Source organism: Saimiri boliviensis, chromosome 6 (genome assembly GCF_048565385.1).
Source record: "Saimiri boliviensis isolate mSaiBol1 chromosome 6, mSaiBol1.pri, whole genome shotgun sequence".
Lineage (NCBI taxonomy): Eukaryota > Metazoa > Chordata > Mammalia > Primates > Cebidae > Saimiri > Saimiri boliviensis.
Window position 1 is genome coordinate 23,586,733 of NC_133454.1, and position 15,889 is coordinate 23,602,621.

The 15,889-nt window shown below is 38.0% G+C and overlaps 1 protein-coding gene across 2 annotated transcripts in view; it reads left to right on the forward strand.

The window, feature by feature from the left end:
• The window catches only part of RSF1 (remodeling and spacing factor 1), a 161,036-nt gene that overhangs the window by 48,415 nt on the left and 96,732 nt on the right, over nucleotides 1–15,889 (forward strand). The window contains exons 2-3 of one of the 2 annotated variants that reach the window (XM_074400407.1): nucleotides 399–543; nucleotides 5,081–5,172. In XM_074400407.1, the coding sequence (XP_074256508.1) occupies nucleotides 5,116–5,172 (57 nt within the window). In that variant the 5' untranslated portion in view covers nucleotides 399–543; nucleotides 5,081–5,115. The remainder of the gene's footprint in view (nucleotides 1–398; nucleotides 544–5,080; nucleotides 5,173–15,889) is intronic. The other variant, XM_003935038.4, reaches the window with a different exon arrangement.

The window sequence follows — 15,889 nt, forward strand, 5'->3', positions numbered from 1 at the left end:
TGTTTTGCCAGTTTTGCAGGGTTTTATTTCTCTTAATACTGCTCTTCTTTCTGAATTGCTGGTCTCATCACTACCTCAGGCCATGCTGATATTTGTAGAATGCTGATTACTTTCTTTTGGTTTTTAGTTCTGAAATAATCAGAACCCTGTTTGGTGTGTTTCTTTACTTATATGGGAACAGCAGTATGATTCTCATTGGAACTCAGAAACCTAAATTGGGGCAGCAGATACCCCTTGGTTAATCTGCCTGTATAACAGTTATTCTTGGATTTATTTATTTTCCACTATGGTAATGAGGTGAGCTTAGTCATTATATTACACTTAGCTGGAATCTCTGTACTATACTTTTTTAGATGGTCATCTAAATTACAGTCTTGAGCTGTTTCTTTGCTTTTCAGAAAACTAGGATGATTGATTAAATGAACTCTTTGAAGATAAGGTATATGAATACATGACAGTGATTTCGAGGATCAAGTGGCCTGTGGGATCAGTCTCATTATTCTAAAACTGTGCTCCCCCAACAGAGTTTCTAAAAACTGGGCAGTAAGTAAAAGCTTATTGTAAGCTTGTCTTTGAATCACTGTATCTGAAATCAATGTTCTTTTATCAATGGCTTAGCTAAAGTCAACTATTTTCATAACTGTAAGTGTATCTCTGCTTATAAGCTTAAAGGAAATTTAAGTAGAAGACTTTGTTGAAGAGTGATAAGAATTATGTCTTTAGCCATTATGAAGCACTGTACATTTCTGCCATTCAAAAAAGTGAAATTATAAGCAACACAATAGAATTGCAGAAGTAGTGACATTTTTAAGACGTCGTGCTAGAAAGATACTTAGAAAAATGTCAAAATATAAAACATCTTTGAGTAATTGGATCAATAATGTAGTCTGGGATTCTACCACTTCGCTGCTTCATGTCTACATCATGTTGGTGGCCCTTCATGAATTCACATAGCCACTCACCTTTTTCTTCTCCTTGAGAGTCTTTCACCTCTTGAGGCCCTGTGAAAGAAGGGGTTTGTTAAAGGTTATTATATGAAATTTATCATGTGAAAAGATAGAGGATATTTTAGTTCAATTGGTGTATTTAGTAGGTTATAAACTTTAATTTTAAGCATGCTAGGTCTGTACTATGCAGTGCTATCTAGTACAGTAGTCACTAGCCACATCTGGCTCTTGAGCACTTGAAATACAGCTTGTTTGAATTGAGGTGTGCTGTCAGTGTGAAATATGCACGGTGTATTTTAAATAGTCCAAAAAGTAAAATTTTTTACTTGGTGCAAAAGAAAGAAATATTTTTAAAATACTGATTATATGTGATATAATTTTGGATATATAATATTAAATAAGATATTAAGATTAATTTTAACCTCTTTTTACTTTTTTAGATATTTTACTAGAAAATTTGAAATTATGACTCACCTTACATTTTTATTGCACAGTGCTGTCTGTACAAGAGTCAGTACACTAATAAATCAAGTAATATATAATCTATTCGTACATGCCTAAATCAACAATGAGTGGATTTGTAAAGTGGGATGAAAATATATTTATTCACTTTTATTTTTGTCTTGTATTGGCTTAAAAAAATAGTACCAGTAGTATCAAAATCTTTCATGATTCTATGTAGCATAGAACACTGGTGGTGGATGTGCGTAAAACACTGGTGGTGGATGTGTGTAAAACACTGGTGCAAAGTTTTAAGCCAACTGCTAAATGAGGGATACAGACAGTGTGAATACAATGGGCATTCCAGGGACAGAGAGGTTGCTGGTACTAGAAATCTATCACAGAGACATTTGGGACTTGTATTGCCTAGACATTGGACGATGAATATGATTCAAGCGGGCAAAAAACATAACAACTCTTTAATAAAGCTCACATAGGTAATGGACTGAATATGCTTAGTAGACCATTAACTGGCGGAAATGATTTGAATCAAGGATTTCAGTGTGGAAATAAGAAAGATCATGAGTTACCGTGAGATTGAATATTGGGACTCTGAGGCTAGGGTAATAGATCTAGATGCGTTTATGTAGGTATTTAGGAGCCAAAGAAAATACTTACCAACTGGGAAGTGACATGAAAGCAGTCTTTTTGGAAGACTAGTTTCATTGCAGGAGACTATCCATAGCTATTTTTCTGATGCAAGAAGGTATAGTAATGTCCTAGGGAAAGGAGGAAATAGGGGGCAGGTTTGAGATGTAGAAAGGGAGAACCATCAACTTTTTCTTTGAGGAAAAGGAGAAATTGAAGAAAGTGACCCTGGTTTTAAAACATAACAAATAAAACTGTATTATATTTATTTATTTATTTATTTATTTGAGATTGAGTCTCACTGTGTCGCCAGGCATGGAGTGCAAGTGGTGAGATTTCACCTCTGCTTCCCAGGTTACAAGTGATTCTCCTGCCTCAGCCTCCTCAGTAGCTGGGACTACAGGCATGTGCCACCACGTCCAGCTAATTTTTGTATTTTTAGTAGACATGCGGTTTCACCATGTTGACCAGGATGGTCTTGATCTCTTGACCTCGTGATCCACCCGCTTCAGACTCCCAAAGTGTTCGGATTACAGGCATGAGCCATCATGCCTGGCCAAGTGTTTTATATTTATACAGTGCTATGCAGTTTTCAAAATTCTGTCAGATAGCCAACACAGTCTTTTGTAATGGGGAGCTTGAGCTTCATTGTTTAAAGGACTCAACCAGAACCATTGTCTCCTTATAGGTGGGGCAGCTGAGAATCCAACCCAGATCTTTTATCACTGCACAACCAGTCAGTCACTAAGTTTTAATAATTCTGTTTGTTTCCTGAACACTTCTGAAATACGTTCACTTCTCTCTGTACCACCTCTACCTAAGATTAGGCTACTCCTATCTTCTGGATTGATGTTTCCTGAATTTATACCTAGCTTCAGCCCTGCACCCCACCTCCTAAAACAAAAAAACAAATAAAACCTTCTTTTATTAATACTTAAAATTCTGTCTTCCTCCAATTCAGTCATTAAGGTCTTCTAAAATGCAGCGGACTCTCCTGCTTAAACTTTTACGTAAAATCTATACTTCTTAGCCTGGCCTCATTAGGCTCTAATTGTCTATGTCTGTTCTTCCAGTTCCATGTTCATTTTGTTTTTTTTAGCTATGTGCAGCTGTTGTTTTTCTGCAAGCAATGCCCTTTCCCTCCTTTTCCCAATTTCACCCTTAACCCCATACTTCACATCTTAGTATGCTTGTCTACTTACTTGTCTGTGACCACTCTTCCCCACTCCTATCCTCAACCCACCACTCTACCTGCTGTGAAGATTCACTCAAGTAGGCTCAGTAAGGACAGAGAGACTGTTTCTTACTAGTAGCTTACCCACTGAAATTATTGCATGTGCGAGTGTTTTTGTACTTCAAACTGTTGTTTCAAATTTAGAAGGAGCTTTAGTAGAGAATGAAAGGATGACTGAAAAATATTAGGTCATCATTTCCCAACCTGTCCATCAGTGTTTATATTCTACAAGGTAGTGGATCAGATATGGTAGAGAATGCTGCAGATTATGTCTCTATTTTGTATATTCACAATGTATATAAGGGTCAATGATAAAGGCTTTAAACAGTCCTGTGGTTTAAAAAAAACTTTGTTTTTCTTCCAGCTTTTCCCCAAAATATTTGAGTATGGAATCTTTTTGGGTGGCATACTGTAATTTATCTTAGGTTACTAGTGGTATTTGGGATTTGAGAAATCCTCATTTTAGGCCGGGTGCAGTGGCTCATGTAATTCCAGCACTTCAGGAGGCCAAGGCAGGGGATCACCTGCGGTCAGGAGTTCCAGAACAGCCTGGCCAATATGGGGAAGCCCCGTCTCTACTAAAAACACAAAAACTAGCTGCGAGTGGTGGTGGGCAGCTGTTATTCCAGCTACTTGGGAGGCTGAGACAGGAGAATTGTTTGAACCCAGGAGGCGGAGGTTGCAGTGAGCTGGGATTGTGCCACTGCACTCCAGCCTGGGCAAAAAGAGTGAGACTCCATTTAAAAAAAAAAAAAAAAACTGAGAGAAATGCTTATTTTGACAGGCATATGTGTCCCTCCGATCTAATTTATGTAATTAAAAAACAATCAGATCATGCCTAAATAATATATAGAGAAACTCTGTTTACAGTTAGAACAGAGAATCTGAGGGAACATACAACAATCCTCAAATATTTGAAGGTTCCAACAGAAGAGGAATTGAAAGTACTGTCTTTGAAACTAGAGAATAAGAGCCAAAATCAGGAGAGAAAGTTGTCAGGGGGCAGATTTTGACTTAGAGTAAGGGTAACTTTCTAATAATTAGAACTATCCAGAAAAGAGAACTAAGTGCTATGGAAGGTAAGTAATTTTTTTGTGAAGCTTGTCAAGCAAAGATCCATAGAAATGCTACAGAGAAGTTTAACACATCAGACAAGGGATAGATTAGAATAGTTTTTCCAAAACAGTTTGGAAATCATTAGTTTCTGACATAGCTATCAACTTGGAATTCATATTTCTTGGTTCCTTTCTAATTCTATGAGTCTGTGTTTTGGTCTGAAATCTCAGTAAAGGAACCAAGTATTTGTTATTGCAGATAAACAATACAAACTTCAGTTGTATAGTTAAGTGCTTTTACTTGATGGTATTTTTTTTTAATAGACTATTGTTTTTAAAGCAATTTTAGGTTCACAGAAAAATTAAGTAGCAAGTACAGGGAGTTCCCATATATCCCTGTCCCAACACGCATACAAGGTCTCTACTATCAGCTCCCACAATAGTGGTACATTTCTTACAATTGATGAACCTACATTGACATATAATTATCACCAGAGTCCATAGTTTATATAATATTTCACTCTTACTTGGTATTGTTATGAAAGGCAATGTGAATACTCCTACTCATCTTTAAGAAAATGGTTTGTGTTCATTTCTTGCCATAGGTTAGGCTTTTTTGTTTCAGTGATCTAAAAGTTAGCTCTTATTAACACTTTTTTGAGAAAGTATCCAGGGTTGGGGAAGGTTTTTTTAATAATCTTAAATGTTTACAAATACTTTATTTTGTTGGCTAACCATTTTTTTTTCCTTTTAAGTACCAAAAGAATTGGTGGAGCTCCATTTGAAGCTGATGAGGAAGATTGGCAAATCTGTTACGGCAGACAGATGGGAAAAATACTTGATCAAGGTAACTAGTATTTATAAATTTCCTGCTCTATTACTGAAATACTACTCTAGCATAAGTTGATGTTGGGTTCTATAATATATGATTTTTTTTTTTTTTTTTTTTTTTTGAGATGGAGTTTCGCTCTTGTTACCCAGGCTGGAGTTCAATGGCGCGATCTCAGCTCACCGCAACCTCCGCCTCCTGGGTTCAGGCAATTCTCCCGCCTCTGCCTCCTCAGTCTGGGATTACAGGCATGCGCCACCATGCCCAGCTAATTTTTTGTATTTTTAGTAGAGACGGGGTTTCACCTTGTTGACCAGGATGGTCTCGATCTCTTGACCTTGTGATCCACCCGCCTCGGCCTCCCAAAGTGCTGGGATTACAGGTGTAAGCCACCGCGCCCGGCCTATAATATATAATTTTTAATTAGTTTACTAAAACTAAGACTATGACTCTAAAATCCATGTCTAACAAGGATGTGATTCTTTTCTTTTGCTACTAAGTAATAATCTTGAGTCCTAAAGTTAGATTTCAGAGGTATTATATCTTCTTTGTGCCGAATACTGCTCAAGACTTTTCATGTCTTTTCTCATTTAATTCTTAAAATCACCGTGGTCACATCAAGTAAGAAACTGATAAGGCCCAGGGAAGTTGTCATTTTTGCTTTAGTTCACACTGTATATGCATAGACTTATTTAGTGGTTCTCCTAGTCTCTATCCGATAGAACAGGGGTCCCCATTCCTGTCCTGTCTGAGCTCCTGCTTCCTGTGAGATCAGCTGTGGCATAGATTTTCATAGGAGTGCAAACCCTATTGTGAACTGCGCATGCAAGGGATCTGGGTTGTATACTCCTTGTGAGAATCTACTGTCTGATGACCTGTCACTATCTCCCATCACTCCCAGATGGGGACCATCTAGTTGATTCAAATGTAATGCATTTGAATCATCCCCAAACCATCTCCTTCCCACTCACCACCCCCAGTCTGTGAAAAAATTATCTTACATGAAACGGGTCTCTGGTGCCAAAAAGGTTGGGGACCACTGATACAGAAACATGCCATCATTTGTATTTCTCAGAATTTTTGCATACATGGTATCTTCCACCTAGAATACCTTCCCACCAATTCGTTTTCCTAGCCAATTTTTTTTTTTTTTTTTTTTTTTTTTTTGAGACGGAGTTTCGCTCTTGTTACCCAGGCTGGAGTGCAATGGCGCGATCTCAGCTCACTGCAACCTCCACCTCCTGGGTTCAGGCAATTGTCCTGCCTCAGCCTCCTGAGTAGCTGGGATTACAGGCACACGCCACCATGCCCAGCTAATTTTTTGTATTTTTAGTAGAGACGGGGTTTCACCATGTTGACCAGGATGGTCTCGATCTCTCGACCTCGTGATCCACCCGCCTCGGCCTCCCAAAGTGCTGGGATTACAGGCTTGAGCCACCGCGCCCGGCCTCCTAGCCAACGTTTTGGCCTTTAGGTCTCAGCTCAAGTAGTACTGTTTCCTTGAGTCCTTCTCTCAGGAAGATGTTCCTTCATGGATTTATGTTCAAGAAATTGTCATGTGGTTTTTTATTGAATGTTCATCATGTACCAGGCACTGTTTAGTGCTTTCTTTATATTATCTCATCTACAAAATACTGATTATCCTTATTTTATTCACAAGGAAATTGATTTTGAGAAACTAAATACGGTAACTTGTCCCATCTTACATTGCTAAAAATGGCAGAGTCAGCATTCAAATCCAGGACTTGGTGAATCCAGTGCTTTAAAATATCACTGATGAAATGTCCCTCACGTTTGTCTGTCATCTATATCGTAAGTTTCTTGAAGGCTTCTTTTAATTTTTATGCATCAGTATTAAATGAATCAATTAATCACGGAAACAATTGTAGTTTTCTTCCCTTGGCTGCCAGTAAGCTTAACTTCGTTATATTTATTTCTTAGTTATAATCATTAGTTAGTTTTCTGATGGAATTTTTACCTTCCCTGTTACATTGCTCTTACGGCGCTTTCATCTTTCTCCTTTTGGCATCATTGTACCTGTGTATTACTGAAAGCTGTTTCTTTTCCTTTTGAAGTAAATGGAATATAATTAATATAAAATTGTTTATATCTAGAGCAAGTATCTGGCATCTGCTAGGGCTTGTCACTTCACTCATAGCAGACATTACCAGTCTAAGTCTTTCCTGCTGAGCCTAGACTTAGCAGACTACATTATTATCACAAATTAGTCAGCATTGGCATCTGTTTGTCATCTCTTATTAGTAATTCCCTAAGACAGCTGACTAAGACCTACAGAATGTGCAGAAATGTTGTTAGGAAATTACCAGTAGCTTAGCCCTACTGTAATAGAAACTACCTAGAAAAAACGACAGTGAGTAGAGGCCCAACAATCATGTGTTCAGGAAGGAAGTTACTGTGATAATCCAACTGAGCAATAAGGAGGCCTGAATTAAGGTTTTGGCAGTAGGGATGATAATGAGGGGATAGATGTAAGAGCTGTTTGAAAGGTAAATCAACAACTGTTGATAATTGATAGAGAGAGGTGTTTAGGAACTGAGCTTAAACAAGGGCATTCATTTGTTATTGTGCTATATCTGCATTTGCTAACATATGTTCATACAAAGTAGACAGGAATTCAAAAATCTAGGCAGATGACTTTTTACTTTTATGGTGGAATTACTCTTCTAAAAATAAAGAAACTCACCCAGGCACAGTGGCTCACATGTGTAATCCTAGCACTTGGGGAGGCTAAGACAAGTGGATTTCTGAGCTCAGGAGTTTGAGATCAGCCTGGGCAACATAGCAAAATCCCGTCTCTACAAAATAATAATAATAATACAAAAAATTAGCTGGGCATGATGATGCGTGCCCTGTAGTCCCAGCTACTCAGGAGACTTGAGGTGAAAGGATTGCTTGAGCCAGCCTAGAAGGTTGAGACTGCAGTGAGCTGAGATCATGCTACTGCACTCCAGCCTGGGCGACAGAGTGAGACCCTGTCTCAAAGAAAACCCTCACGAATGGAAATTTAAACTAACTGTTCTGCTAGGACCTGTTAACTCCTTGCTTAGTTGAATGGGCCTTGGCCTTATTCTTCACATTCCTTTTACTTGGCAAGTCGTAAAGAAATTTCTCTGCCAGTGAACCCTTAGGCTTCCGTGAAGTTCCTCTATTTTCTGTGGTTGTTAATGATTGATTAATGAGCAATTTCAGACACCTTGACCATGGATAATAAATACCACTAGGCTAAATAAACAATTTGCCTTCACAAATTTAGAACCTGTACCTCTACTTCCAACTGCCCTTTTTCTTTCCCAAAGATAGCCATGTGGAGACCTTCAAAACTAGTGGGAAACCCAACTTTTAATAAATTACCCTTTAAAAGGAATCACTTTTAGCCTCAGAATAATTTCTAAGTAAATAGGAGTTTTTCCTTCTTTTTTGAGACAGAGTCTTGCTCTGTCGCCAGGCACCAGGCTGGAGTGCAGTGGCACGATCTCGGCTCACTGCAACCTCCGTCTCCCAGGTTCAAGCAATTCTCCTGCCTCAGCCTTCCGAGTTCAAAGAAAAAAGAAATACTGTTACATCGAATGTAGTGTTTCAAAGAAATGTTAAAATAGGAACGCGAATATGAATCTTAGAATAAGGAGAAGGTATTTTGGGGGGCTCAATACTTGAAAGATGATGTCATTAAGTAGAAAATAACCTAATGTGGCTGGGCACGGTAGCTTACAACTGTAATCCCAGCACTTAGAGAGGCAAAGGTGGGCAGGTCATGAGGTCAGGAGATCAAGACTATACTGGCCAACATGGTGAAACCCCATCTCTACTAAAAATGCAAAACAATTAGCTGGCCGTGGTGGCACACACCAGTAGTCCCAGCCACTGGGGAGGCTGAGGCAGGAGAATTACTTGAACCCAGAGGCGGAGGTTTTAGTAAGCCAAGATCGTGCCACTGCACTCCAGCCTGGTAGCAGAGTGAGACTGTCTCAAAAAAATTTTAACCTAATATGTCTTTTCTGGGGTGTTTTTCCATCCCCCAACAGGAAGTGACCTCATTCATTTGTCCCTTGAAAGGGAAGAGCCGAGCGTAGTGGCTCACGCCTGTAATCCTAGCACTTTGGGAGGCTGATGCGGGTGGTTCATGAGGTCAGGAGTTCAGGATCAGCCTGGCCAAGATAGTGAAACCCCGTCTCTACTAAAAACTATAAAAATTAGCTGAGCGCGGTGGCAGGCACCTGTAATCCTAGCTACTCGGGAGGCTGAGGCAGGAGAATTGCTTGAACTGGAGCAGTAGAGGTTGCAGTGAGCTGAGATGGTGCCATTGCACTCCAGCCTGAATGACAGAATGAGACTCTATTAAAAAAAAAAAAAATGTAAAGGGAAGATAAGTAATAGGTTTAGAAATCTCTTGAAAATGAATAAATTTGGCAACAGATGACATTACTCTAAACAGCAGTTTCAGAAAGGCCCATTTCATCTGTTAGCAAATCATAAAGGTCGCCTTTTGTTATTTGTTAATTTGATTGTATTTTGACAAGAACTGGATGTTCCTTTACTGTTGTATTTCTCAAAAGTAAATTAAGGTTGATACTCTTAATTTTTATTTGCATTGTTAGTATTTTGTGTTTTTCTTTTTTAATTGAGATATTCACATAACATAAAATTCACCGTTTTAAAGTATACACTTTGTTAGTTTTTAGTGTATTCGCTGTGTTGTGCAACCATAACCACTAATTCCAGAGCTTTTTTAACATCTCAGTAAGAAGACTTGTATCTGTTATCAGTCAGTCTTAGTCACACCCCTACCTTTTCCCTTGTACCCATCTGTATGGATTTACCTTCTCTGGACATTTCTTATAAATGGAATCATAAATTAGTGGTCTTTTGTATCTTCTTTCACTTAGTATTATGATTTCAAGGTTTATGTACATTGTATCATGTATCATCTCATTCCTTTTTATTGCCAAATACTAGTCCATTATATGGATAATAGCATCTTTTATTTATCTGTTATCTGTTGATGGACATTTGCTTTTTTCCTACTTTGTTGTCTATTAGAAATATCGCTGCTATGGACATTTGTGTACAAGTTTTTCTGTGAACATGTATTTTCATTTCTCTCCTGTATATAACTAGGAGTAGAATTGTTGGGTCATATGGTAATTCTGTGTTTTAACTTTTTAAGGAACTGCTAAACTATTTTCCATAATGGCTGTACCATAGGAACTTATGTTGTACTCACAGCAATTTATGAGGGTTCCAGTTTCTTTGTAACTTTTTAATAATAATGATAATAGATAATATTTGACAGCTTATTATAAACTAGGTGCTATGCTTGGTTTCTGTTTGTTTGTTTTTACATGGATCAATATTTAATTCTTACCACAACCCAGATCACAGAATGGTAAATTACTCCCAAAGTCACATAGACACCAGACAGTGAAGCAAGGCTTGAACACAGGTTTGTCTGATAGCACAGCATCAATGTTTAATGCTTTATATATTGCAAAGCATTTTCATATAACAAGTTATATGAAGCATTTAACTTTGTAAAATGTTCCTTAGAGAACACTACTTTCTCTGTGCTAATGTATGTGCAACCACAATTTAGTCTCATAAGTGAATTGCAGGTAGTAGTGCAGAAAGGACACTAGATTTGTATAGGAAAAACATTTATCTGAACAGTGCTAATTACTAGATGTGTAAGTTGTTACTATCCTCTGTTTTTTCATGAAGGCATAGTTTCAGCATAGTGTCTGTCAAATAGTTGGAACCCAGCAAATACTGTTTAAATATTAATAATAAATAACCACAGCAACAGCAGAGTAATTTTAGAGAAGTATTTTCTTTTCTATGGCTGGCATTCATTTGGAAATTGGTGTGAACTTGGGTCAAATTATTTATACCTGTGGATGTAGAAATGTTAGATTGTATCTTCTGTAGTTTTCTACTGAACTCCTGTATGACTTCAGATGGTCCAATGGATGTTTTATAATACTAAAATGCCTAAATATTTTTCCATAGAGAAGCGTTTGATAAATACCTTAATAATGGCTGAGAACTCTCCTGTGGCAAGAGTGCAAAATTTGTATTGGTTCTAAAATTTCTATTATATACTCAAAAGTACAGTTCTGGCCGAGTGCGGTGCCTTATGCCAGTAATCCCAGCACTTTGGGAGGCTGGCAGATCACCTGCGGTCAGGAAGATCAGCCTAGCCAACATAGTGAAACCCTTTCTCTACTGAAAACACAAAAATTAGCTGGATGTGATGATGGGTACATGTAATCTCAGCTACTCAGGAGGTTGAGGCAGGAGAATCACTTGAATCCAGGAGGCGGAGGTTGCAGTGAGCTTAGATCGCACCACTGCGCTCCAACCTGGGCGACAGAGTGAGATTCCGTCTTAAAAAAAAAAAAAAAAAAAGTACTGTTCCTTCATAGTCACAGAACTTGGATAGTAAAGAATGCCTATGTCAGTGTGTTTTGAAAGAAGTTACATAAAAATAGAAATTTAAAGTTGTTTGTCATTGCTTTCGCTAAGCAGATAAACATGGAAATACAAAATCCTTTCTTAAAATTCCTTGACTATAAAAAAGTTTTAGAAATTTATTGTAAAGTATTGCTGTGTTAATGATGTGTACTTTTCTTGATTTTCAACTGAGCTGAATATGAAGGAAGAATGCAGTTTGTAAGATTTATTGAGTGTTTATTGTGGCATTTTTATTTATATTTTGTTTATGTATTTATTTTAGAGATAGGGTTTCACTCTTGTCACCCAAGGTGGACTGCAGTGGTGTGGTCAGAGCTCACTGTAATCTCAGACTCCTGGGCTCAAGTGATTCTTGAGTAGCTAGAACCACAGGCAAGTGCCGCTATGCCAAGCTAATATTTTTTATTTTTTGTAGAGTTGGTGTCTCACTGTGTTGCTCAGGCTGGTCTCAAACTCCTGGGCTCAAGTGATCCTCCTGCCTTGGCCTCCCAAAGTGTTGGGATTACAGGTGTGAGCCACTGCACCTTCCTTTGTGGTATTTTTAAAATATCTTTTGACTGTTGCCTATAGTATGAAATACTTCTTTGTTGAAGTATGAACTTGCAAATTACAACAGATAGACTATTTTATATCACATACAAAAATTAACTGAAAGTGGATCAATAACCTAAATATAAGAGCTAAATCTATGAAATGCTTAGAAAAAAAGGGAAATCTTCATGACCTTGGATCTGCAGTGGATTCTTAGGACAGCAGAAGATTGAGCAACAACAACCAAAAATAGATTAGCTAGATTTTGTCAAATTTTAAAACATTTGTACGTCAAAGGACATTACAAAGAAAGTGAAAAGACAGCCTACAGAATGGAAGGATTTATATTGCAAATTGCACCTATTGCAAACCATATAGCTAATACGCATTTAATATTTAGGATACATATAAGGAACTCCTAAAACTCAACAACATAAAGACAATCCAATTGGCAAAATTTTGAATAGACATTTCTTAAAGAAGATACACAAAGATCAAAAAGCACATGAGAAAAAGTTCAACATCATTTGTCCTTGGAGAAATGTGGTTCAAGACCATAAGATACCACTTTACACCTAAGAGGATGGCTATTTTGTTTAAAAAAAGAAAATAAGTGTGGTGAATTTGTGGAGAAATTGGAACTCCTAAATTCCTTGTGGGAATGTAATATGGTACAGCTGTTATGGAAGGGAGTTTGGCAGTTCCTCATAAAGCTCATCAGAATTGCTATATAACCTAACAGTTACACTCCTACATATATAATTACTCCAAAGCAGGGACTGAAACAGATCTTTGTACACCAGTGTTTATTGCAGCATTATTCACTGTAGCCAAAAGGTAGAAACAACCTGTGTTCATCAACAGATGAATAGATGTTGCATTGAAAAGAAATCTTATGTATAATATAAAAGAAAGATGAATTGGACTTTTGTTCTCAGAAATCTTGTGGTTTTACTAGGCATCCACCTAAAATGAAATATGTGAAAGTTCTTTTGTGAGTGGTAAAACCATGTAGACTTATTGCTTTCCTAAGATATGTGCACAATCTGAGTCTACCTTCTCTCTTTGTTGTTGTTGTTGTTTGTTTTTTGAGACAAGGTCTCCCTCTGTTGCCCAAGCTAGAGTGCAGTGGTGCAATCACAGCTCACTGTAGCCTTGACCCCTTGGGCTCAGTGGTCCTCCCACTTCAGCCTCCCCAGTAGCTGGGACTATAGACTCGTGCTACCTCACCTGGCTAATTTTTAAAAATTTTTTAATTTTAGAGACAGGATCTCACTATGTTGCCTAGACTGATCTTGCACTCCGGAGCTCAAGTGATCTGCCTGCCTCGGCCTCGGAGTGCTGGGATTACAAACATGAACCACCATGCTCAACCTGAATCTGCCTTCTCTCGAATATCCTCTGCCACAGTATAGCTCAAGCTTCATTAGCTTTCCTTTGTATTATTACGATAGGCTTTAGTTGTTATCCTTGACATCAGAATTTGTGCTCATAGTCCTGCAGTGCCAATAGGACTATTTTCTATCATTGCCTTCAGAGTTTCCTTGGGTCTCCATATTTACTAGCCGTGATCCACTTTCGTAGACTTGCTCACTATCTTACTTTATGGTCTTGTCTCTGTCCATTGCCAATCCCCAAAACCCAGTGATCTAGGGCTCCAGAATAAAAAACTCCATTCAACTCCACCTTGACAGAATATGCCATAATCATTCATATCTCCCATTGAAAACCATTGTTTTTTCTTTCGGAAATGAGCTTTACCTCCTTATCCATTAAAATGTCAATCATCCTTCTGGTCTTAGCATAGATGTCACAACTTGAAAAAAATTTTCTTGGTCTCCCTTCATCCCTTGGCTGAGTTAGTGTTTCCTCTGTGTTTTCATGGTACTTTATAGCTATGTCAATTACTCACTTTGTAGATAACTCATTGACTACTTTTCCCCCCGATAATTATGTGTTTACAATTCTCTCTTCCTTTTTGAATTCTGAACTTCTTGGAGCAGAGACTGTCTTTTAATCCATGTTTGCCCTTCCAATATTTAATGTGGGGTATGTCTCGTAGCAGTGTTGCACAAATGTTTCAGTCCTCCAAAATGATTATTGTAATTCTTATTTTTCTCATTCTTTAGGTAAAGCACGTATCCACTTTGCCCAACTTTCCTCCTAAGGATAACAGTACATTCAATCTAAGGGTTGTTAGAGGATTTTCCTTATCATGTTATTATTTTATTTTCAGTGTAGCATTTTCACTGCTTGATATTTTCTTACTAGTTTACCCATTTTACAACTTCCATGATGGCAAGTTGTCTTCTTCACCATGGTATCTGAGCTTTTGACTAGTTCCAGCCATATAATCTGCACGTAGTAAATGGTTGTGGAATTACTTAAAAGGTTGTTATGAGAATTTACTGAGTTAATATTTTAAAGTACTTAGAACAGTATTTGGCACATAGAAAATAGGCAAAACAAATGTTATAGTCTAGTAAGAATTGAACAGTTTCTTTAGGATGTGTTGTGTTACCTAAGGAAGTTATTGCTATTAAGATAATTTTTTTATATTAAGATAAAAACAATCCCTTTGCATGTTTTTTGTATACTCATGTTTGTTTTGTACCTGCTCTGTGTCTCAAACTTTATGTCTCAAAGGGCTAGGAATATGAATATGAGTAAGATGCAGCTCTTCACTTCCCAGAGCTCAACTATTAAATTCTTCTTGATTCAGATTTGAAAGGTTTGAGTAAAGACAATGTGACCCAGTCAGAAGATCTCTGAATCAGGGGCCATAAGTTTCAAGTCTCAGCTAAGTCACTGACTTTCAGCAACCACGCTTCTTAGATGTCTAATACATACCACCATCTTTATATACAAGCAAATCTCTTGTTAACTTCCTTCTCCCAGTTTTAATACCTTAGTTAAAAGTATTTTTCCTCTTTGTGCAAGCCAAGGAACCTTGATAAATCTAGGTGTCATCCTTGATTTTTCTTTGCTACTGACCCTCCACGTCTGTTCCATCAGAAGTCCTGATAATTCCACCTCCAAATTACAGCTTCCTTCTCTCTGATCGGCACTACCCTCATAATGCATGCCACCATTGGCCTTCAGGTTGGTTTCCTAGTTTCCCCTTCTTGTCCCTCTGCAATCCGTTTTCTACACAACAGCCATCATTTTAAATGAAGCATAAGTCAGATCATACTATTTTCTCTTATTTAAAATCCTCTAATGGTATCCCATCGTATTTGAAATAGAATCTTAATTCCTTATCTTGACCTACATAATTTGGCCTTTGATTACCTATTTTACCCTGTCTTTTGCCACTTTCCTCCTTAGTCTAGTGAATTTACACTGGCCTTTTTTCTTTATTGAGACAGGGTTTCACTATCTCACCCAGGCTGGAGTGCAGTGGCACAATCTCGTGTCACTACAACCTTGAATTCCTGGGCTCAAGCAGTCCTCCAGCCTCAGCCTCCCTAGTAGCTAGGATTATACATGTGTACCACCATACCAGGCTGTGACTGACTATACACGAGCCACCATGCCTGGCTGATTTTGTTATTTTTAGTTTTTGTTTTTGGGTTGATTTGTTTGTTTTTTGGACATAGGATCTCACTCTGTCACTCAGGCTGGAGTGCAGTGGTATGATCTTAGCTCACTGCAACCACCACCTCCCTGGCTTCTACTCCATCCCATCCCCTCACCCCCATCCCACAACCTTAGC